This window comes from Heptranchias perlo, unplaced genomic scaffold (genome assembly GCF_035084215.1).
Source record: "Heptranchias perlo isolate sHepPer1 unplaced genomic scaffold, sHepPer1.hap1 HAP1_SCAFFOLD_216, whole genome shotgun sequence".
NCBI lineage: Eukaryota > Metazoa > Chordata > Chondrichthyes > Hexanchiformes > Hexanchidae > Heptranchias > Heptranchias perlo.
Window position 1 is genome coordinate 488,601 of NW_027139230.1, and position 24,580 is coordinate 513,180.

The 24,580-nt window shown below is 45.0% G+C and overlaps 1 protein-coding gene across 1 annotated transcript in view; it reads right to left on the reverse strand.

Annotated features, from left to right (window-relative positions):
* The window catches only part of LOC137310099 (nuclear GTPase SLIP-GC-like), a 187,212-nt gene that overhangs the window by 104,009 nt on the left and 58,623 nt on the right, over nt 1-24,580 (reverse strand). Inside the window, exon 8 of the mRNA XM_067978058.1 lies at nt 12,909-13,139. Coding sequence (XP_067834159.1) covers nt 12,909-13,139 — 231 coding nt within the window. The remainder of the gene's footprint in view (nt 1-12,908; nt 13,140-24,580) is intronic.

Sequence of the window (24,580 nt, forward strand, 5' to 3'; positions counted from 1 at the left end):
GGGGAGAGCCCTCATCTTGTGTAACAACCTCTTATGTGGCACCTTATCGAACGCCTTTTGAAAATCCAAATCCACTGGTTCCCCTTTATCTACCCTGCTAGTTACATCCTCAAAAAACTCCAGTAGATTTGTCAAACACAATTTCCCTTTCATAAAACCATATTGACTCTGCCTAATCAAATGATTGTAAACAATTTTACAACACCAAGTTATAGTCCAGCAATTTTATTTTAAATTCACAAGCTTTCGGAGGCTACCTCCTTCCTCAGGTGAACGATGTGGAAATGAAGTCCTCGAAATGAAGTCGAATTTATAATTCACAGAACAATGCTTGGTGATAACAGACAGTTTTTTCAACTGCCCGTTGCCAAGGCAATCAGTGTGCAGACAGACAGGTGTTACCTGCCAGGTCTCAGAATATACAAATCACCAAAAAAAACAACAAACAAAAAAAAAACAGAGATAGAGAGGTAGAAACATAGAAAAGACAGCAACTGACCCGTTATATTAAAAACAGATAACATTTGTTCGCTGGTGGGGTAACGTGTAGCGTGACATGAACCCAAGATCCCGGTTGAGGCCGTCCTCATGGGTGCGGAACTTGGCTATCAATTTCTGCTCGACGATTTTGCGTTGTCGTGTCTCGAAGGCCGCCTTGGAGTACGCTTACCCGAAGGTCGGTGGCTGAATGTCCTTGACTGCTGAAGTGTTCCCCGACTGGGAGGGAACCCTCCTGTTTGGCGATTGTTGCGCGGTGTCCGTTCATCCGTTGTCGCAGTGTCTGCATGGTCTCGCCAATGTACCATGCTCTGGGGCATCCCTTCCTGCAACGTATGAGGTAGACAACGTTGGCCGAGTCACAGGAGTATGAACCATGCACCTGGTGGGTGGTGTCCTCTCGTGTGATGGTGGTATCTGTGTCGATGATCTGGCATGTCTTGCAGAGGTTACCGCGGCAGGGTTGTGTGGTGTCGTGGACGCTGTTCTCTTGAAAGCTGGGTAATTTGCTGCGAACGATGGTCTGTTTGAGGTTGGGTGGCTGTTTAAAGGCGAGTAGTGGAGGTGTGGGGATGGCCATAGCGAGGTGTTCGTCGTCATTGATGACATGTTGAAGGCTGCGGAGAACATGGCGTAGTTTCTCCGCTCCGGGGAAGTACTGGACGACAAAGGGTACTCTGTTGGTTGCGTCCCGTGTTAGTCTCCTGAGGAGGTCTATGCGATTTTTTGCTGTGGCCCGTCGGAACTGTCGATCGATGAGTCGAGCGTCATATCCCGTTCTTACGAGGGCGTCTTTCAGCGTCTGTAGGTGTCCATCGCGTTCCTCCTCGTCTGAGCAGACCCTGTGTATTCGCAGGACCTGTCCATAGGGGATGGCCTCTTTGACGTGGTTCGGGTGGAAGCTGGAAAAGTGGAGCATCGTGAGGTTGTCCGTGGGCTTGCGGTAGAGTGAGGTGCTGAGGTGCCCGTCTTTGATGGAGATTTGTGTGTCCAAGAAAGAAACTGATTCTGAGGAGTAGTCCATGGTGAGCTTGATGGTGGGATGGAACTTGTTGATGTTATCGTGTAGTCTCTTCAGTGATTCTTCGCCGTGGTTCCATAGGAAGAAAATGTCGTCGATGTATCTGGTGTATAGTGTTGGTTGGAGGTCTTGTGCAGTGAAGAAGTCCGGCTCGAACTTGTGCATGAAAATGTTGGCGTATTGGGGTGCGAATTTGGTCCCGAAGGCTGTTCCGTGTGTTTGGGTAAAGAACTGGTTATCGAAGGTGAAGACATTGTGATCCAGGATGAAGCGGATGAGTTGTAGGATGGCTTCCGGAGATTGGCTGTTGTTGGTGTTGAGTATTGATGCTGTCGCAGCGATGCCGTCATCGTGGGGGATACTGGTGTAGAGTGCCGAGACGTCCATCGTGGTGAGAAGTGTTCCTGGTTCAACTGGTCCGTGGGTACTGAGTTTTTGTAGGAAGTCTGTAGTGTCGCGACAGAAGCTGGGGGTTCCCTGCACGATGGGTTTCAGGATGCCCTCGATGTATCCAGAGAGGTTCTCACACAGGGTTCCGTTGCCTGATACGATAGGACGTCCAGGTGTGTTGGCTTTGTGTATCTTTGGGAGGCAGTAGAAGTCTCCCACGCGGGATGAGAGTGCGTAGGATGCTTTGAAGGTCTGGATCGAAGGTCTTGATCAGTTTGTTGAGCTGGTGGGTGTGTTCTTTGGTCGGGTCTGCGGGTAACCGTCTGTAGTGTTCCTGGTTGTCCAGTTGTCGGTATGCTTCTTTGCAATAGTCCGTTCTGTTCTGTATGACTATGGCTCCTCCTTTGTCCGCTGGTTTGATGACGATGTTGCAGTTGGTCTTGAGAGCGTTGATGGCGTTGCGTTGTGCTCGGGTGACATTCTGGACTGTCTTCTGAGTGCGGCTGATGAATCTGGCATTGACGCATTTCCTGACAGCTTGAGCATACATGTCCAGCTGAGGGCAGTGACCCTCTGGAGGAGTCCAGTTTGACTCTTTCCTCTTCGGTTGCTGTACCGCGGATCCCTCTGTCTGCTGTTCCGGATCGTCGATTGTCTCATTGGGTTCGCTGCTGAAATTTTGTGGTTTGTGGTAGAATTCCCGGAGCCTCATTCTCCTGATGAATTCCTCTGTGTCCGCCGCGAGACTAGTGGGGTCCATTTTGGTAGTGGGGCAGAAATTGAGCCCTCGGCTGAGAACTTCGATTTCGTCTGGTTGAAGGGTGTGGTCGGACAAATTGACGATAGACTTCCCTGTGGTTGCAACCATGGTACCAGGGGAAGCTTGGTCGATGCTGGTGGTGATGCCGAGTTTCTCAAGCTTCCTGCTCTTGGTTTTCATGTAGGCAGCGTAGTTCCGTTGCCTCGTCTGTTCGGCGGTATATCGTAGCTGGTCTGCTGTGTCCTGAGTACAGGTTGAGAGTATGGACTCTATCTTGGTTTCGAGGTTGTGGCGTCTGCTGTAGAGTTGGTGTACGAGATGGTTGCGGAGTGTGCGAGATGTACGGCGGCAGAGTCTCTCAGCATAATCCGAGTTGTATGTGGACCTGAGTGGGTTCGTGATCTGGAGTCCTTTCGGGATCTTGTCTGCTTTCTTGCAGCTCTGTAAAAACTTGATGTCTGTGTCTAAATGCGCGATCTTCTTGGATATCCTTTCCACTGTGAGCCGGCAGTTTGTGGTGTCGATGGTAGTCATGATGTGGAGATGCCGGTGATGGACTGGGGTTGACAATTGTAAACAATTTTACAACACCAAGTTATAGTCCAGCAATTTTATTTTAAATTCACAAGCTTTCGGAGGCTTCCTCCTTCCTCAGGTGAACGATGTGGAAATGAAGTCCTCGAAATGAAGTCGCATTTATAATTCACAGAACAATGCTTGGTGATAACAGACAGTTTTTTCAACTGCCCGTTGCCAAGGCAATCAGTGTGCAGACAGACAGGTGTTACCTGCCAGGTCTCAGAATATACAAATCACCAAAAAAAAACAACAAACACAAAAAACAGAGATAGAGAGGTAGAAACATAGAAAAGACAGCAACTGACCCGTTATATTAAAAACAGATAACATTTGTTCGCTGGTGGGGTAACGTGTAGCGTGACATGAACCCAAGATCCCGGTTGAGGCCGGCATCACACGAGAGGACACCACCCACCAGGTGCATGGTTCATACTCCTGTGACTCGGCCAACGTTGTCTACCTCATACGTTGCAGGAAAGGATGCCCCAGAGCATGGTACATTGGCGAGACCATGCAGACACTGCGACAACGGATGAACGGACACCGCGCAACAATCGCCAAACAGGAGGGTTCCCTCCCAGTCGGGGAACACTTCAGCAGTCAAGGACATTCAGCCACCGACCTTCGGGTAAGCGTACTCCAAGGCGGCCTTCGAGACACACGACAACGCAAAATCGTCGAGCAGAAATTGATAGCCAAGTTCCGCACCCATGAGGACGGCCTCAACCGGGATCTTGGGTTCATGTCACGCTACACGTTACCCCACCAGCGAACAAATGTTATCTGTTTTTAATATAACGGGTCAGTTGCTGTCTTTTCTATGTTTCTACCTCTCTATCTCTGTTTTTTCTTTGTTTGTTGTTTTTTTTGGTGATTTGTATATTCTGAGACCTGGCAGGTAACACCTGTCTGTCTGCACACTGATTGCCTTGGCAACGGGCAGTTGAAAAAACTGTCTGTTATCACCAAGCATTGTTCTGTGAATTATAAATGCGACTTCATTTCGAGGACTTCATTTCCACATCGTTCACCTGAGGAAGGAGGTAGCCTCCGAAAGCTTGTGAATTTAAAATAAAATTGCTGGACTATAACTTGGTGTTGTAAAATTGTTTACAATTGTCAACCCCAGTCCATCACCGGCATCTCCACATCATAATCAAATGATGATTTTCTAAGTGCCCCGTTCCCACTTCCTTAATAATGGATTTTCCTGACGACTGATGTCAGGCTAATTGGCCTGTAGTTCCCCGTTTTCTCTCTCCCTCCTTTCTTGAATAGCGGGGTTACATTTGCCACCTTCCAATCCACTGGGACCGTTCTAGAATCTCGGGAATTCTGGAAGATCACAACCAATGCATCCACTATCTCTGCAGCCACCTCTTGTAGAACCCTACGATGTAGGCCATCAGGTCCAGGGGATTTGTTGGCTTTTAGTCCCATTAATTTCTCCAGTACATTTTCTTTACTAATATTAATTACTTTAAGTTCCTCACTTTCATTGGTTGCTGACTATTTCTGAATTTTTTTTAATGTCTTCTACTGTGAAGATACAAAATAATGTCTCTGCCATTTCCTTTTTCCCCATTATAATTTCTCCTGTCTCAGCCACTGAGGGACCAATGTTTACTTTCGCTAATCTCTCTTTTTAAGTACTTATAGAAGCTCTTACAATCTGTTTTTATATTTCTTGCTAGTTTACTCTCTATTCTATTTTCTCCCTTTTTATCATCAAATTTTTGGTCATCCTTTGCTGGTTTCGAAAACTCTCCCAATCCTCAGGCTTACTACTCTTCTTGGCAAAATTGTAAGCCTCTTTTAATCTAATACTATCCTTAACTTCTTTAGTTAGCCACGGATGGATCACTTTTCCCCTAGAGTTTTTATTTCTCAACGGAATGTATGCTTTGTTGAGAATTATGAAATATTTCTTTAAATATTTGCCATTGCTTATCTACCGTCATATCTTTTAATCTAATTTTCCAATCTACCTTAGCCAACTCGCCCCTCATACCTATGTAATTGGCTTTATTTAAGTTTAAGGCTTAAGTTCGTCACTCTCAAATTCAATGTGAACGCAGCAGCATGTGTCTGAGAGGGGGGCATAGTCTAATTGGTTGACAAGCCAACTGGTGAAACACTGAATGGGGGGACATCCCTCCCACATGCTAAGAACAAGGAAAAAATAAGAGAGAAGAGGCACTTGGGCAGTCAGTCAGATTTAAAACAGGAGACTGCAGGCGCAGGCCTGAGCCGAGAGCTGGAGGCTAAAATGCAGGCGGTCAGTCCTTGCAGTTAGATGTTGTATAGAAAGTTGATGCCAAAACAAGAATGTCAGCCGACAAAAGGGACAGGGCGAGTTATCTCATTTTTTGAACGATGGAAGTGGGATTTGCTTTGACTGTTATTCTGTATTTTCACTTGCTGTCTGTTGAATAATGCAGCTTCACAATTCATATCTGGCTATGTCTCAGAGTTTCTTTTCCCCCTTCACAAATATCAGAAAAACGGCACAACGTCACATCCAAATAACACATTCAGATCACAAGGGATCTTGTGATCTACTGTTACACCCCTGGGTTACACTATCATATAGTTAGATATCGCAGTGGGAGGGGAACACAGAGAGAGGCAGAGAGACGGACAGACAGAAAGAAACAGAAGGATAGGGAGAACATAAGAACATAAGAAATAGGAGCAGGAGTAGGCCATACGGCCCCTCGAGCATGTTCCGCCATTCAATCAGATCATGGCTGATCTTCAACCTCAACTCCACTTTCCTGCCTGATCCCCATATCTCTTGATTCCCCTAGAGTCCAAAAATCTATTGATCTCAGTCTTGAGTATACTCAACGACTCAGTATCCACAGCCCACTAGGGTAGAGAATTCCAAAGATTCACAACCCTCTGAGCGAAGACATTCCTCCTCATCCCAGTCTTAAATGGCTGACCCCTTATCCTGCAACTATGCCCTCTAGTTCTAGACTCTCCAGCCATGGGAAACAACCTCTCAGCATCTACCCTGTCAAGCCCCCTCAGAATCTTACATGTTTCAATGAGATCACCTCGCATTCTTCTAAACTCCAGAGTATAGGCCCATTCTACTCAATTTCTCCTCATAAGACAATCCTCTCATCCCAGGAATTAATCTAGTGAACCTTCATTGCACCGCCTCTAAGGCAAGTATATCCTTCCTTTGATAAGGAGACCAAAACTGTATGCAGTACTCCAGGTGAGGTCTCACTAAAGCCCTGTATAATTTTAGTAAGACTTCCTTACTCTTGTACTCTAACCCCCTTGCAACAAGGGCCAACGTTCCATTTGCTTTCCTAATTGTTTGCTGCGCCTGCATGTTAACTTTTTGTGTTTTTTGTACGAGGATACCCAAATCTCTCTGAACACCAACATTTACTAGTTTTTCACCATTTAAAAAATATTCTGAGAGGCAGAGAGAGAAAGAGACAGGCAGGCAGAGAGAAAGTGACAGAGAGAGAGAGTGTAAGACAGACAGAGATAGAAAGCGAGAGACACAGAGAGGGAGACACAAATGAGGGACAGAGAGACAGACAGAGAGATAGAAAAAGAGGGAGTGAAAGAAATTAGAGGCAGAGAGACTGACAGACAGAAAGAAACAGAATAGGGAGAGGCAGAGAGAGACAGGCAGACAGACAGAAAGTGACAGAGAGTAAGACAGAGAGACAGACGCACATGGAAACAGGACAGGAAAAGAGACAAATAGACACAGTGAGAGACATGAAATGAACATAGGAACAGGAAGAGGCCATTCAGCCCCTTGAGCCAATTCTGCCATTCAATTAGATCCTGGCTAATCTGCACCTTAACTCCATTTACTCGCCTTGGTTCCGTAACCCTTAATACCCTTACCCAACAAAAATCTATCAATCTCAGCTTTGAAATTTTCAATTGACCCCCGGCCTCAACAGCTTTTCTGGGGAGAGAGTTCCAGATTTCCACTCCCCTTTGTGTGAAGAAGTGCTTCCCGACATCACCCCTGAATGGTCTAGCTCTAATTTTAAGGTTATGTCCCCTTGTTCTGGACTCTCAACAGAACAAATAGTTTCTCTGGGCTCGATTTTCCCAGGAAATTGCAGGTGCGTTGGGGGGCGGGGGGCCCCGAATATCGGGGAAATCCCGTTCGGGTTTGGAAGCCGGCTCCAACCCGCCGACTTCCAAGTTCTCCACAGACACACCTATGTGGGCACGGGCGTCCCGAATCCGGAAGTCCCGCTGGCAATTAAAGCCGGCAGGATGATAGTTAAAGAACCAAATGTATCTCATTGAGGAACTTAAGGCACTTTACTTGTGACATAGTAGGTAGCCGCTTGATTGGCACCCCATCTATCACCCTAAACATTCACTCCCTTCACCACCGGCGCACAGTGGCTGCAGTGTGTACCATCCACAGGATGCACTGCAGCAACTCACCAAGGCTTCTTCCACAGCACCTCCCAAACCCACGACCTCTACCACCTAGAAGGACAAGAGCAGCAGGCACATGGGAACAACACCACCTGCACGTTCCCCTCCAAGTCACACACCATCCCGACTTGGAAATATATCGCCGTTCCTTCATCGTCGCTGGGTCAAAATCCTGGAACTCCCTTCTTAACAGCACTGTGGGAGAACCTTCACCACACGGATTGCAGCGGTTCAAGAAGACGGCTCACCACCACCTTCTCGAGGGCAATTAGGGATGGGCAATAAATGCCGACATCACCAGCAATGCCCACATCCCATGAACGAGTAAAAAAAAGTTAGAACGATTTTTTAAACTTACCTGGGCGGCTTTCCCAAGGTTTCTGAAACTCGCCTGGTGCAACCAGGTATGAAGGGCCGGATCAGGCAAAAAGAAACAAAATAAACTGAAGAACAAACCATTGCACAAAGTTAAAACACAAAATCAACCTACCTTTCCACCTTGCTCCGATGTCCCCCTGATCTTCCCCTCTCCCCCCACCCCGATCTTCTGTTCCAGTGCTGGTTGACGTCTCCCCCTCTCCCCTCTCCCCTCTCCCCTCTCCCCTCAATCAGACTGACTGCCGGGTGTGAAATCTGGAGAGGACGTTAATCACCAATTATGATGCGATCACGTCGGAAACGGTAAGTTTTATTTATTTGGGTTTGCCACGCGCACCTTCACCCCCACCCCCCCTTGCTGCCAACCCACCACCATTTCAAAATGGAGCCCCCTCTATTTACCTTATCAACTCTTTTAATCATCTTAAACACCTCAATTAAATCACCCCATGATCTTCTATACTCAGGAGAATACAATCCTAGTCTGTGCAACCTGTCCTCATAATTTAACCCCAGTATCATCAGTCCCAGTGAATCTGCTCTGCATCCCCTCCAAGACGAATATATCCTTCCTGAGGTGCGGTGCCCAGAACTGAATGTCATTCTCCAGATGGGGTTTAAACAGAGCTTTGCACATCTGTAATATAACGTCCACCCCTTTGTATTCCAGCTCTCCTGAAATAAAGGCCAACATTCCATTAGCCTTTTTAATGACTTTCTGAACCTGTCCACAAGTTTTGTGATTTCTGTACTTGGACCCCTAAATATCTCTGCTCCTCCACAGTTCCGAGCTTCTCCCCATTTAGAAAATACCCTGATTTATCTTTCTTAGATCCAAAGTGGATGACCTCACACTTCCCCATGTTGAACTCCATCTGCTGCAGTTTTGCCCACTCACTGAATCTATCAATGTCCCTTTGTAACTTTCTGCTCCCATCTACACTATTTACTTTGCCTCCTAACTCAGAGTCGGCTGCAAACTTAGATACACGGCTCTCTATTCCTTCATCCAAGTTATTTATAAATATAGTGAAAAGCTGAGGCCCCAGGACAGATCCCTGGGGGTCACCACTAGTCACATCCTGCCTATTTGAATACATACCCGTTATCCCTACTCTGTCTCCTGCCTCCTACCCAAGCCAATAGGTTGCTTCCAATTCCATGCACTTTCATTTCTGCTAACAGTCTCTTATGTGGAACCTTATCGAATGTCTTCTGAAAGTCCAAAATAATGTCCATAGACACTCCCTTATCTACCACGTTATCTCCTCCAAAATTCGGTCAGTTAGATAGGACTTACCCATTACAAATCCATAGTGTCATTTTATCAATATTGCTACTCCTCCTTTCCCAATTTCCCTGTTCTTTCTAAAGACCTTATAACCTGGAATATTTATCTCCCAGTCATGCCCAGCCTGTAGCCAGGTTTCAGTGATGGTCACGACATCATACCCTTTAAGCTGAATTTGTGTTTCTAATTCACTTGTTTTATTCCTTATGCTACGTGCATTTGTGTATAAAACTCTTAATTGGGCAGCAGACCCTGCCCTGCCCTTTTGCCCTGATGCTGTTTTTCTCACACTTTTAATTTATCACACTTCTTATTTTCATCACTCCTGTTGTATTTTTAGCAGTTATTTTGCTTTTATTTCCTATATTTTTTTCTGAACCTGAAGTATTTATAATATCTTTAACACTATTTATGATCTGGACTTTAATCTCATCCCTTTTTCTTATCTTTAGACTATTTTTATTTTTATTTCTGCCTGAGCCCTTCCCCTTTATTAAGTCCTTTCTACAGCCCAATTTATCCTTTCAGCTAGGACCTCAGTCCCAGCCCGGTTTAGGTGCAATCCACCCCAGCGGTACAGCTCCTTCCTGTACCAGCACCCCTCTTTTTGGAAAAGATAGTGAGAGAGAGAGACAGATAGGCAAACAGACGAAACATTGACATAGAAATGCATAACCATGAGCACAGAGAGAAACAAAGGTGGAGAGAGGCAGAGAGAAAGAGACACAAACAGATTAGAAAGACTTGCATTTACATAGCGCGTTTCATAACCTCAGGACGTCCCAAAGCACTTCTTAGCCAATGAAATACTTTTGAAGTGTAGTAACTTTTGTAATGTAGGAAATGTAGCAGCCAATTTGCGGGCAGCAAGGTCCCACAAATAGCAAATCTAGGCTGATACTCCACAATGGGAGTATCAGCCTAGATTTTGTGCTCGAGTCTCTGGAGTGGGACTTGAACCCACAACTTACTGACATCAGAGGCAAGAGTGTTGCCCACTGAGCCACAGCTGACACTTAAAGAAAGCCTAACCATTAGTGAGACTAAACAGATACAGAAACACGTAGCCACAAGGACAGAATCATAGAATCTCACAGCGCAGGAGGCCAATCGGCCCATTGTGCCTGCACCAGTTCTTTGAAAGAACTATCCACTCCCACTCCCCCACTCTTTTCGCTTCAAGTATTCATCCCTTTTGAAAGTTATTATTGAATCTGCATTCACCACCTTTTCAGGCAGTGCATTCCAGATCATAACAACTCACTGCGTAAAAAATGTTTCCTCATCTCCCCTTTGGTTCTTTTACCAGTTATCTTAAACCTCTGGTTATCGACCCTTCTGCCAGTGGAAACAGTTTTTTCTTATTCACTATGTCAAAACCCCATATGATTTTGAACACCTCTATCAAATGTCCCCTTAACCTTTTCTGTTCCAAGGAGAACGATCCCATCTTCTCCAGTCTCTCCACATAACTGAGGTCCCTCATCCATGGTACCATTCTAGTAAATCTCCTCTGCACCCTCTCCAATGCAGTTGATGTTGTATATATGGACTTTAAAAAAGCGTTTGCTAAAGTGCCACATTATAGGCTTGTCAGCAAAATTGAAGCCCATGGAATAAAGTGGCAGTGGCAGCAAAATTGGCTAAGTGACAGGAAACAGAGTAGTGGTGAGCGGTTGTTTTTTGGACTGGAAGAAGATGTACAGTGGTGTTCCCCAGGGGTCGGTGCTGGGACCACTGCTTTTCTTGATATATTATTAATGACTTGGATTTGGGTGTAAAGGACACAATTTCAAAATTTGCAGATGACACAAAACTTGGAAGTGTAGTAAACAGTGAGGAGGATAGTGATAGACTTCAAGAGGATATAGACAGGCTGGTGGAATGGGCGGACACATGGCAGATGAAATTTAAAGCACAGAAGTGTAAGTGATACATTTTGGCAGGAAGAATGAGGAGAGGCAATATAAACTAGAGGGCACAATTCTAAAAGGGGTGCAGAAACAGAGACACCTAGGGGTCAATGCACAAATCGTTGAAGGTGACAGGACAGGTTGAGAGAGCGGTTAAAAAAGCATACGGGATCCTGGGCTTTATAAATAGAGGCATAGAGTACAAAAGCAAGGAAGTTATGTTGAACCTTTATAAAACACTGGTTCGGCCACAACTGGAGCACTTTCAAATTCTGGGCACCACACTTTAGGAAAGATGTGAAGTCCTTAGAGAGGGTGCAGAAGAGATTTACTGGAATGGTTCCAGGGATGAGGGACTTCAGTTACGTGGATAGACTGGAGAAGCTGGGGTTGTTCTCATTAGAGCAGAGAAGGTTGAGAGGAGATTTGATGGAGGTATTCAAAATCATGAAGGATTTAGATAAAGTAAATAAAGAGAAACTGTTCCCATTGGCGGAAGGGTCGAGAACCAGAGGGCACAGATTTAAGATGATTGGCAAAAGAACCAAACATGAGGAAAACCTTTTTTTTTTTACAGTGAGTAATTATCATCTGGAATGCACTGCCTGAAAGGGTGGTGGAAGCGGATACAATCGTGGCTTTCAAAAGGGGATTGGGGTGGGAGTAAAAAATGAAAAATCGGGGAATGCTTCCCTGATCCGACGTGTATGCTCCTGTTGCCGTTTTTAACGGGGATGGGTAGAGTGTTGTTCGAGTGTCCAGCCGTGGAGAGTCGGACACTTCATTAACATATTTAAAGCAGGCTCCCACAGTGAGACTGGGAGCCGGATGTAAATTAACAGTTGCCGGCCGGGTTTCCCAGGGGTCGGGAAACCCAGCAGTGAGATGGAGGCAGGAGATGTCAGCTCCAGGAGGTTAGTGCCTTTCTCGGCACTCCTTGTGGGCCAGGAGCAGCAGAGTGCTCTCCCCGGCCCCTCAAGCAAATCTCCGGCTTCTTCTCTGCCGATCGTGGCCTCTCAATCCCCCCAACCCTCACCAAGACCCAATCCCGAGCTCTGATTGCCTGGGACCCCAAGGATCCCTGGCTGTGGCCTCCTGCCACTGGTTTTCCCGCCTGGCCTGTCAATTTAGCCGGCTGGTGGGCGGGAAACGGAATAAAAAAATTCGGCAGGACCGCCCCATCCCCAGGATTTCTGGGTTTCCCCTGTGCTACCAGGACACCCCCATACCCTCCCCATAAATATCGGGGCCATTGAGATTAGAGAAACAGTGCAATTAGAGAGAGACAGAGGCAGACTAGAGAGACAGACTAGAAAGGGGTTAGAGTGAAACAGGAGATAAATTAGAGGGAGAGATATAGAGAGAGATTCATGGAGAGATAGAAGAGAGAGGGATCAAAGAGAAGCTGACATTTGATAAACACAGGCAGACAAAGATGACAGAGGCAGCCAGACAAGTAAACATACAGACAAGAACAGACAAAAACAGACAGTTCCACAGGTAACCTCAAGTAAGGGGATACAACACACTAACTCTGATTCTTCAGTCTTGGTCAAAAAATACGAACAGGACAGCAGTGAAAGTAAATTCTGAAACTCTTCCAGTTCCCTTTTGAAGGTCATTGCTCAATTAAGTACTCACAGTGTCTTCAGATAAAGATTTCTTCTTGTTTTTGAGGATTTCTCGATAAATCTTCATTTTTAACAGTTCCTCATGGCTCTTCCCCAGACCGCCATCTCCATAAACAATTTTCAGTTTTTCCTCTGCCATTTCAAATTCTTCCGTATCGTCATCATCTTCATCATCATCAGTGTCACTATTCTCCTCCTTCTCACACAAATCGACCAGAACTTTCAGTTCTTCATTCCACTCCTGCAATAAGAGTCATTTCCATTTCAGATTTCTGTATTTACTTTTACTTAATCTTCATGTAAAGAAAGTTTCCCAATTACATCATATCAAAATCAATGTCCTTCGAGACAGGACCATAAACGCAGTAATCAGCGCCAAAACATGCCTCACCTTCACAGCCCACTCAGAACATCAAACAGGACTATCTAACCAAACTCTACCCAACCCCATCCTATCTAAATCACTCTACTGTTAGAGATCAAGATCAAGAATTGGTAAAGGAATCTATCTTGTATGAAAATAATTTTTAAATTAATTTATATTATGTTCTGTAGTTAAATCTTAGAATCTTAGAGACACTAAATGAATACTTCACATCGGTCTTCACTAGTGAAGAGGATGCTGCCATTGGAATAGTAAAGGAGGAGGTAGTAGTGATATTGGATAGGATAAAAATAGATAAAGAGGAGGTACTTAAAAGATTGGCAGTACTCAAAGTAGAAAAGTCACCCGGTTCGGATGGGACGCATCCTGGGTTACTGAGGGAAGTAAGGGGGGAAATTGTTGAGGCTCTGGCCTTCCAATCCTCCTTAGATATGGGAGCGGTGCCAGAGGACTGGAGGATTGCAAATATTACATCCCTGTTCAAAAAAGGGGAGAGGAATAAATCTGGTAGTCAGTCTAACGTCGGTGGTGGGGAAACTTTTAGAGACAATAATCCGGGACAAAATTAATTGGCACTTGGAAAAATCTGGGCCAATAAATGAAAATCAGCACGGATTTGTGAAAGGAAAATCGTCAAAGAGCCAGCACAAGCACAATGGGCTGAATGGCCCACACCTGTGCTGTACCTACTATGATACTAATTGAAAGACTGCAAAAAAAGGCTGACAGTGTCCGTACACAGATTAACCACAGCATTCTCCAAAACCAGCTGGCACATGTTTATACTTAGATTCACTTTATTAACCCCAACTGGAGATTCAGTTCTCTTTTTATGCCTTGCTGGCCCAAGCATTGAGAAGAATGTTAACCCCCAGGACAGGTGGGGGTTAAAATTTCAAAAATCAGAAACCCGACCCCAACTTTTGGTTTAAACCACGGCGGGTCAGTAATTTAAATATGTTAATGAGGCTGCATGCCTCAGATTTTAGCAAACTTTTAGATTTAATGGCTGTGGATCGGGATTCCCAGAGCTCGGGAAACCCGGCAGCCGAAGGGAGGTGAGAACGGGCGGATCCAGGTCAGTGCTTTTCCAGCACTGCTGGTGCGCCGGGAGGGGCAGGAGAGCCCCTTCAGTACTCCCATTGTACAGGATGTCAACTCAAGCTAAAGGACAACATTTCCCATTCTCACCCATAAGAAACACCATGAAACCAGCTGCACTAGAATATCCATCAGGAAGATTAACCTGTGAAGCATCGCTAACAATAACTAGCTTCATTTTCTTTGGGTCACCGAAGGATGGGAACTTAAGGACACATTTATCTATATTTAATTTTTGTAATTTTTTTTTTGCCTGTAAAACATTCTCTACTGTGGGATATTTCATTGCAGTACTTAACTCAACACATCAAAACTAGCATCTGGTCTAGTCTGAGTGCACAACCAGTTCAACTGACCAATCAAGCTTCGTAATTGCTCTGTCCCTTTAGATAGAACATCACCATTCTGTGATGAACTAGTCCGATTCACCGGGACTGGAGTAACACTCCCTAAATAGGACTGTTGATTTAAAGTTACACCAGACCCACTCTGCCTAATATCCAAACCAATATATTTAAAAGACCCACAGGCCTGAGTCCCAATTTTAAATTCTACTCTAATCTTATGATGAATTTCTCACATTCCGCAGTACCTCTCCATAAGAAATCATCAACATGCATCATGAAGATACCTGAAAGTTTTCCGTTACGGTTCCAATAAAACATTGCGGGATCTGATTTTTGTTGAACACATCCTGTTTTCAGCAAAACAGATCTCACTGGAAAATACCATCCCCTGGAATCATCATTCAGGCCACAGACGCATTTGTTGAGTTTCCATAATTTTCCTTCTGCATCTGCTGCCTCTTTAGGTGGTTTCAGAAACACTTCTCGGAAAAGTATCGCCCTGCAGAAATGCGGCTTTTATGTCAATTGACCTAAACTCCCAGGAATATGTTGCCAAAAGAGCCAAAAAGATTTTTAAGATTACCTTTCCAGCAGTGGGAAAATCCACTCGAACATCTGTATCACCCAGTTTCTCTTCAAACCCCCAGCTACCAACCTTGCTTAAGCCTTATAAGTCCCATCTGCAAGGACTTTAGTACAAACCCATCTCTGCAACAAAGCTGGTTGACCCTTAACTGTTACCTCAGAATAAACTCCAGATTCTTTCCAACTATCTAACTTCCTTTGTTTTGCCTCTCTTACTCATTTATCCTCAAGTTTATTGGCAGCCACCAAAACTTTCACGATGATGAGGACTTCTGCTTCTAGTTCTGTTACGTGACTGTTCTGTGGTCTTTGTTTCATTGTCTGACCAAGTCAATCTACGTCCTCTATTTCCACTTCGATGTCTGTAGGGACTACTGCAGTGAGATCTCCCTCTTTCATCTCTAGTTCACGATCGTTTTCTGACGTGAGATTCACTTCTGGACTCCCTATTACTACTTGTACTCCACTTTCTTACTCTCCACTCATTTACCCCATTCTGCCAGTCCATGGACCTCGCTCGATGGCCATCATCCTGAACATTTAACCAATATTTAAACCTACCAGTAGCTTTGCCTGCATGTCCCAAAATTGTTGCCTCCCTCCATTAATTAGTCCCCTCTGGAACATATGTCGCCCATGTACCCACTTTGGGTAATTGTTCTGTGGATGTGGTAGCTCGGTCATGTGTTTCTTGATCACCGACATTACCACTGTCCATTCCTTGATCCTCCTCAGTCTGTGCCTCAGGAACCTCGTCAAAAAAAATCATGAACATTGGAGGCACAAAGTGCCTCGTTTGCTTCTATCAACTGCTCAGAGTTTGAGATTTTATAAATCGTGAGGAATGAACCGTAATGGCTTGATTGCCATGTTGGACGATTACTGTCTTCCCATCATGACCTGTTACATCACCAGGACCTTTCCATTCCCGAGGACCCTCTCTTTTATAGTTTACCAAATCTCCTGAATTGAACTCTGTCTCAGATGGTCTAATACGATGCCTCAATGCTCCACGAATTTTCCCTGATACCTCAGCCTTGATAAAAGCCTGTCTCCCTGCATGCATAGCATTTAAATGCTCAGAAAAAATGGGACTAATTGTAGTACCTTCTCGAGCAGGAGGATTATCACAAAGAACAGAAGGTAATTTGGGATTGCACCTATAGACTAGTTGGTACGGACTATATCCTCCAACCACCTGAAGAGAATTCTTTGCATGAACTGCCCATGCTCGGGCAGTTGACAATTTACACTGTTCGATCAGCCAACATTTTATGCACCATGTTATCAATCTCAGCACGATTCCTTTCACAAAGACCATTGCTCAAAGGGCTCTTAGCTGTTGTATTCATGACAATTGTAATTCATATTCTCACACATATCTCTGAACTCCACGTGAGTGAATTCACCTCCATTATCGGTCAAAAACTTTGCTGGTGTCCCAAGTCTAGTCCCTATCCATTTTCCCATAATTTTTTTTAAAATAGAGAATAACCTTCTTCTCCTTATTATATATTAGCGTAGAAATACTAAATCTCGTAGCCAGGTCAATAAAATGTAAGATGAAAACATTTCTGTCTTTGTCCCACACCATTAGATCCATGGCAATTACCTTGTTAAACCCACTTGCTAATGGAACACTTACAATAGGACGCGGGGCATCCGTCTATACTTACAGATTTCACAGTTCTCATCAATCTCTCTGAGCCTTGTTTACTCCTCATCAACTACACCTGTATCTTTTAGCAGGATTTTTAAATGTTGACAAGTAGGGTGGGCAAATTGTCTATGTAACTTTAAGACAATTTGTTTTCTTTCTCTCATCCTTATCGCCTGATGTCATTAATACTAGCCGAACAGGCTGATAAGAAACATCAGGTTTTATTAAGGGGATACAATAATGCCCTGACTGGGTAAACTGCAAATCAACTGATTTCCCAACAATGATTGCCTCATCGTGTTCCATGTCAAGTTTCATTTTTGCCTTTTCCATGGAAGGTTTACCCTAAAGCAGCGGTATCTGACTCGAGACTGCATCCATACTTATAAAATGGCTTACTCCAGCTATCTTACATGAAATTACCACTCTCTCTCGTGACCTCAAGCTGTTGTCATCTCCAAACCTAAAACATGTAGAACTTTTATATTCCTTAACCTTGTGTTGATCCTCACTACTTAGTGAATCAAGATAATATTTTAACCAATCTACCCCACATACAGTTGAAGTAAATACACTAACAGCGCACAATTAAAGGAACCCGCGACTAATACATTCATCACAGGATTAAAACTCCTTGTGACCAGTGTAATCTGTTCATGTTGATCATTATCTTCATTATCTTCCTCAGAACTACTTTCTTCATGCATCATTTCAAAGGCCCTGCCTCTTCACTCTGGACAATTCACCTCACAATGATACTTAGAGTCACATCTAAAGCATCTCCTGATTTTTCCTTGGGCATTCCTGGGATTCATTCGCCCGTTATTACTGTCCCAATTTAGTCTTCTGTTGATATAACTGGATCTGCTGTTCCTGCTTTCATCACCTAATCTGACTGTCTTTAATCCTTCCATCATATTGATGCATGCGTCCGGTCTCGAAAATTTTGAAACCTGGTCTGGGGCCTACATTTAGTATCTGGAGCATTTTGAAACCTGGATCTTCTGTTCTTTGTGTCACAGTGGAAGACCCCATTTGTTCCATGAAAGCTGAAGGGAATGATTGTTTCCCCAGAAATTTCTTTAAGGCAGCAGACATTTGATCCAAAAGTCTCCTTTTCCAAGAACTGAACGCCAATTAGGACCAGTTGCCTGTCCGTATGAGACACCTGAGCACAATCCAGTAATTTAAACGCTGGTACCGATCCAGGTATTCCCAATTTGAACTTTGTGAACCTCTTGTACAATTCGTTAAAGTCCATGATAACTAACCGTCCGTTTTCTGAAATCTATCAAATGCTGACCAGGCCTCATAGGCACTTTACAGGTCATCTTTCTTACAGGTTTGATGCAGAAATTCTATTAGAAAGTTAAAACCTTCATCATTATCCAAAAGATCTGAATCCATCTCAAAATACCTTACTTCTGATTTTACTTCATTCAGGAAGTGACAATGCCAAGGCCATGCCTTGTTTTCTCTTTGTCAGAGTAGTGACCCGTGTCCACAAATCAATCTCGTTCTGCCACTGGTCGTACGGTCAAACTCCGAGAACATCGGAGGGAATTCATTTCTCAACGATTGAAACTTGCTTTCTGCCATTTTCCAAAATGGCCACTAGGCTGTCAAATTATTCTTCATGTCCAAAAAAAATCATAGTTTCCAACCTTCACCTTTAGGCAACCATTCTCTGTGACCATGTTATGAATGGATAGCCATGTGGTGAAGGATAGAACACGAGAGCCTGGTCTTCAATTGTTTCCAAGCTTCCATTCATAGAGATTCCACTTACACACCCTTTAGGGAAGGAAACCTGCCGTCCTTACCCGGTCTGGCCTATATGTGACTCAAGACCCACAGCAATGTGGTTGATTCTTAACGACTCTCTGAAATGGACCTGGAACCCACTCAGTTGTACAATCCCGCTACAAAAAGTCATAATAAGAATAAAACCGGATGGACCACCCGGCAGCAGACACGACAAAGGCAAACCAAGCCCACTCGACCCGGCAAAGTCCTCCTCACTAACATTTGGGGACTTGCGCCAAAATTGGGAGAGCTGTCCCACAGACTAATCAAGCAACAACCTGACATAGCCATACTCACAGAATCATACCTTTCAGCCAATGTCCCAGACTCCTCCATCACCATCCCTGGGTATGTCCTGTCCCACTGGCAGGACAGACCCACCAGAGGTGGTGGCACAGTGATATACAGTCAGGAGTGAGTGGCCCTGGGAGTCCTTAACATTGACTCTGGACCCCATGAAATCTCATGGCATCAGGTCAAACATGGACAAGCCCTCCGACCGCCCTCCCTCAGCTGATGAATCAGTCCTCCTCCATGTTGAGCACCACTTGGAGGAAGCACTGAGGGTAGCAAGAGCACCGAATGTGCTCTGGGTGGGGGACTTCAATGTTCATCACTGAGAGTGGCTTGGTGGCACCACTACTGGCCGAGTCCTGAAGGACATAGCTGCCAGACTGAGTCTGCGGCAGGTGGTGAGAAAACCAAAACGAGCGGAAAACGGACTTGACCTCGTCCTCACCAATCTACCTGTCGCAAATGCATCTGTCCATGAACAGTATTGGTAGGAGTGACCACCGCACAGTCCTTGTGGAGATTAAGTCTCGTCTTCACAGTGAGGACACCGTCCAACATGTTGTGCGGCACTACCACCGTGCTAAATGGGATAGATTCAGGACAGATCTAGCAGCTCAAAACTGGGCATCCATGAGGCGCTGTGGGCCATCAGCAGCAGCAGAATTGTATTCAAGCACAATCTGTAACCTCATGGCCCGGCATATTCCTCACTCTACCATTACCAACAAGCCAGGGGATCAACCCTGGTTCAATGAGGAGTGTAGAAGAGCATGCCAGGAGCAGCACCAGGCATAGGGAGGTGCTGACGTGGTGAAGCTACAACTCAGGACTACATGCATGCTAAACAGCAGAAGGAACATGCTATAGACAGAGCTAAGCGATTCCACAACCAACGGATCAGATCAAAGCTCTGCAGTCCTGCCACATCGTCGTCAATGGTGGTGGACAATTAAACAACTAACGGGAGGAGGAGGCTCTGTGAACATCCCCATCTTCAATGATGGCGGAGTCCAGCACGTGAGTGCAAAAGACAAGGCTGAAGCGTTTGCAACCATCTTCAGCCAGAAGTGCCGAGTGGATGGTCCATCTCAGCCTCCTCCCGATATCCCCACCATCACGGAAGCCAGTCTTCGGCCAATTCGATTCACTCCATGTGATATCAAGAAACGGCTGAGTGCACTGGATACAGCAAAGGCTATGGGCCCCGACAACATCCCAGCTGTAGTGCTGAAGATGTGTGCTACAGAACTAGCCATGCCTCTAGCCAAGCTGTTCCAGTACAGCTACAACACTGGTACCGATAAAGTGGAAAATTGCCCAGGTATGTCCTGTCCATAAAGAGCAGAACAAATCCAATTAACGCCCCATCAGTCTATTCTCAATCATCAGTAAAGTGACGGAAGGTGTCGTCGACAGTGCTATCAAGCGGCACTTACTCACCAATAACCTGCTCACCGATGCTCAGTTTGGGTTCCGCCAGGACCACTCGGCTCCAGACCTCATTACAGCCTTGGTCTAAACATGGACAAAAGAGCTGAATTCCAGAGATCAGGTGAGAGTGACTGCCCTTGACATCAAGGCAGCATTTGACAAGTGTGGCACCAAGGAGTCCTAGTAAAATTGAAGTCAATGGGAATCAGGAGTAAAACTCTCCAGTGGCTGGAGTCATACCATGCACAATGGAAGATAGTACTGGTTGCTGGAGGCCAATCATCTCAGCCCCAGGACATCGCTGCAGGAGTTCCTCAGAAGTGTCCTAGGCCCAACCATCTTCAGCTGCTTCACCAATGACCTTCCCTCCATCATAAGGTCAGAAGTGGGGATGTTCGCTGATGATTGCACAGTGTTCAGTTCCATTCGCAACTCAGATAATGAAGCAGTCCGTGCCTGCATGCAGCAAGACCTGGACAACATCCAGGATTGGGCTGATAAGTGGCAAGTAACATTCGTGCCAGACAAGTGCCAGGCAATGACCATTTCCAACAAGGGAGAGTCGAACCACCTCCCCATGACATTCAATGGCATTACCACCGCTGAATCCCCCATCAACATCCCTGGGGGTCACCACTGACCAGAAACTTAACTGGACCAGCCTCAAATTCTGTGGCTACAAGAGCAGGTCAGATCTACAGAGCTGGGTATTCTGTTGAGAGTGACTCACCTCCTGACTCCCCAAAGCCTTCCCAGCATCTACAAGGCACAAGTCAGGAGTATGATGGAATACTCTCCACTTGCCTGGATGAGTGCAGCTCCAACAACACTCAAGAAGCTCAACACCATCCAGGACAAATCAGCCCGCTTGATTGGCACCCCATCCACCACCCTAAACATTCACTCTCTCCTCATTGGCACACCGTGGCTGCAGTGTGTACCATCTATAAGATGTACTGCAGCAACCTGCAAAGGCTTCTTCGACAGCACCTCCCAAACCCACAGCCTCTACCACTTAGAAGGACAAGGGCAGCAGGCGCAAGGGAACAACACCACCTCCACATTCCCCTCTAAGTCACACACCATCCCGACTTGGAAATATATCGCCATTTCTTCATCATCGCTGGATCAAAATCCTGGAACTCCCTTCCTAACAGCACTGTGGGAGAACCTTCACCACACGGACTGCAGCGGTTCAAGGCGGCGGCTCACCACCACCTTCTCAAGGGCAATTAGGGATGGGCAATAAAAGCTGGCCTCGCCAGCGACTCCCACATCCCATGAACGAATTTAAAAAAACACACCACACCCTAGATAAGCTCTCCTATAAAAAGGACACCAGAGAGTCATAGAATCATACCATCATAGAAAATTTATGGCATAGAAGGAGACCATTTGGCCCATTGTGTCCGCGCCGGCCAAAAACGAGCCACCAAGCCGAATCCCATTTTCCAGCACTTGGTCCATAGCCTTGTAGGTCACAGCACTTCAAGTGCACATCCAGGTACTTTTTAAAAACATTGAGGGTTTCTGCCTCTACCACTCTTTCAGGCACTGAGCTCCAGACCCCCACCACCCTCAGTGAAAAAATTTTTTCTCAGCTCCCCTCTAATCCTTCTACCAATCACTTTAAATCTATGCCCCCTGGTTATTGACCTCTCTGCTAAGGGAAATAGGTCCTCCCTATCCACTCTATCTAGGCCCCTCAGAATTTTGTGCACCTCAATCATATCACCCTCAGCCTCCTCTGTTCCAAAGAGAACATCACCAGCCTATCCAATCTTTCCTCATAGCTAAAATTCTCCAGTCCTGGCAACATCCTCGTAAATCTCCTCTGCACCCTCTCTAGTGCAATTACATCCTTCCCGTGATATGGTGACCAGAACTGTACGCAGTACTCAAGCTGTGGCCAAATCAGTGTTTTATACAGTTCTAGCATAACCTCCCTGCTCTTATATTCTGTGCCCCAGCTAATAAAGGAAAGTATTCCATATGCCTTCTTAACCACCTTATTTACAGTCCTGCTATCTTCAGGGATCTGTGGACATGCACTCCAAGGTCCCTCACTTCCTCTACAACTCTCAGTATCCTCCCATTTATTGTGTATTCCCTTGCCTTGTTTGCCCTCCCCAAATGCATTACCTCACACTTCTCTGGATTGAATTCCATTTGCCACTTTTCTGCCCATCTGACCAGTCAATTGATATCTTCCTGCAGCCTACAGCTTTCCTCCTCACTATCAACCACACGGCCAATTTTTGTATCATCTGCAAACTTCTTAATCATGCCCCCTATATTTAAGTCCAAATCATTAATGAGCAGGAGTAGGTCATTTGGCCCCTCGAGTCTGCTCTGCCATTTGATAAGATCATGGCTGATCTGATTGTGACCTCAACCCTACTTTCCCATCTACCTACTATAAACTTTGACTCCCTTGTTAATCAGGAATCTATCTAACTCAGCCTTAATAATATTCAATGACCCTGCCTCCACCGCTCTCTGGGGAAGGGAGTTCCACAGACTCACGACCCTCTGAGAGAAAATTCTCCTCATCTCCGTCTTAAATGGGAGACCCCTTATTTTTAAATTGTGGTCCTTAGTTCTAGTCTCTCCCACAAGGGGAAACATCCTCTCAGCATCTAACCTTTCTAGTCCCCTCAGGATCTTATATGTTTCAATAAGATCATCTCTCATTCTTCTAAACTCCAGTGTATACAGGCCCAACTTGTCCAACCTTTCCTCATAAGATAATCCCCTCATCCCAGGAATCAGTCGAGTGAACCTTCTCTGAACCGCCTCCAAAGCAATTATGTCCTTTCTTAAATAAGGAGACTAAAACTGCACATAGTAGTTCCCTCTGTACCTCAGAGTTCTGCAATCTCTCTCCATTTGAATAATATACTGCTTTTCTGTTCCTCCTGCCAAAATGGACAAGTTCACATTTTCCCACATTATACTCCATCTGCCAAATTTTTGCCCATTCACTTAACCAATCTATATCCCTTTGCAGACTCCTTATGTCCTCTTCACAACTTACTTTCCTACCTACCTTTGTGTCATCGGCAAATTGAGCAACATTTGGTCCCTTCATCCAAGTCATTGATATAGATTGTAAATAGTTGAGGCCCAAGCACTGATCCCTGTGGCACTCCACTCGTTACATCTTGCCAACCTGAAAATGACCCATTTTGCCTACTCTCTATTTCCTGTTAGCTAATCAATCCATTATCCATACTAATATGTTACCCCCTACACCATGAGCTCTTATTTTGTGTGGTAGCCTTTGATGTGGCACCTTGTCAAAAGCCTTCTGGAAATCCAAGTCCACACATCCACAGGATCCCCTTTATCCACGTTGCTTGTTACTTCCTCAAAGAACTCTAATAAATTAGTCAAACACGATTTCCCTTTCACAAAGCTGTGTTGACTCTGCCTGATTGCATTGAGATTTTCTAAGTGCCCTGCTATAACCTCCTTAATAATAGATTCGAGCATTTTCCCAATGACAGATGTTAAGCTAACTGGCCTGTAATTTCCTGCTTTCTGTCTCCCTCCTTTATTGAATAGAGGAGTTATATTCGCTATTTTCCAATCTGATGGGACCCTTCCAGAATCTAGGGAATTTTGGAAGATTAATACCAATGTATCTACTATCTCTGCAGCCACTTCTTTTAAGGCCCGAGGATGAAGTCCGTCAGGACCTGGGGACTTGTCAGCTTTTAGTTCTAATATTTTTTCAGAACCCTTTCCCTGGCGATAGTAAATGTTTTAAGTTCCTCCCTCCCTTTCACCTATTGGTTCACAATTATTTCTGGTATGTTATTTGTATTCTCTACAGTAAAGACGGACACAAAATATCTGTTCAATTCATCCGCCATTTCCTTATCCTCCATTATTAATTCCCCAGACTCACTCTCGAGAGGACCAACACTCACTTTACTTACTATTTTTCTTTTTAAATACCGTAGAAACTCTTACCATCTGTTTTTATATTTCTAGCTAGCTTTCTCTCATACTCTAATTTCTCACTCATTATTATTCTTTTAGTCATTCTTTGCTGCTTTTTATATTCT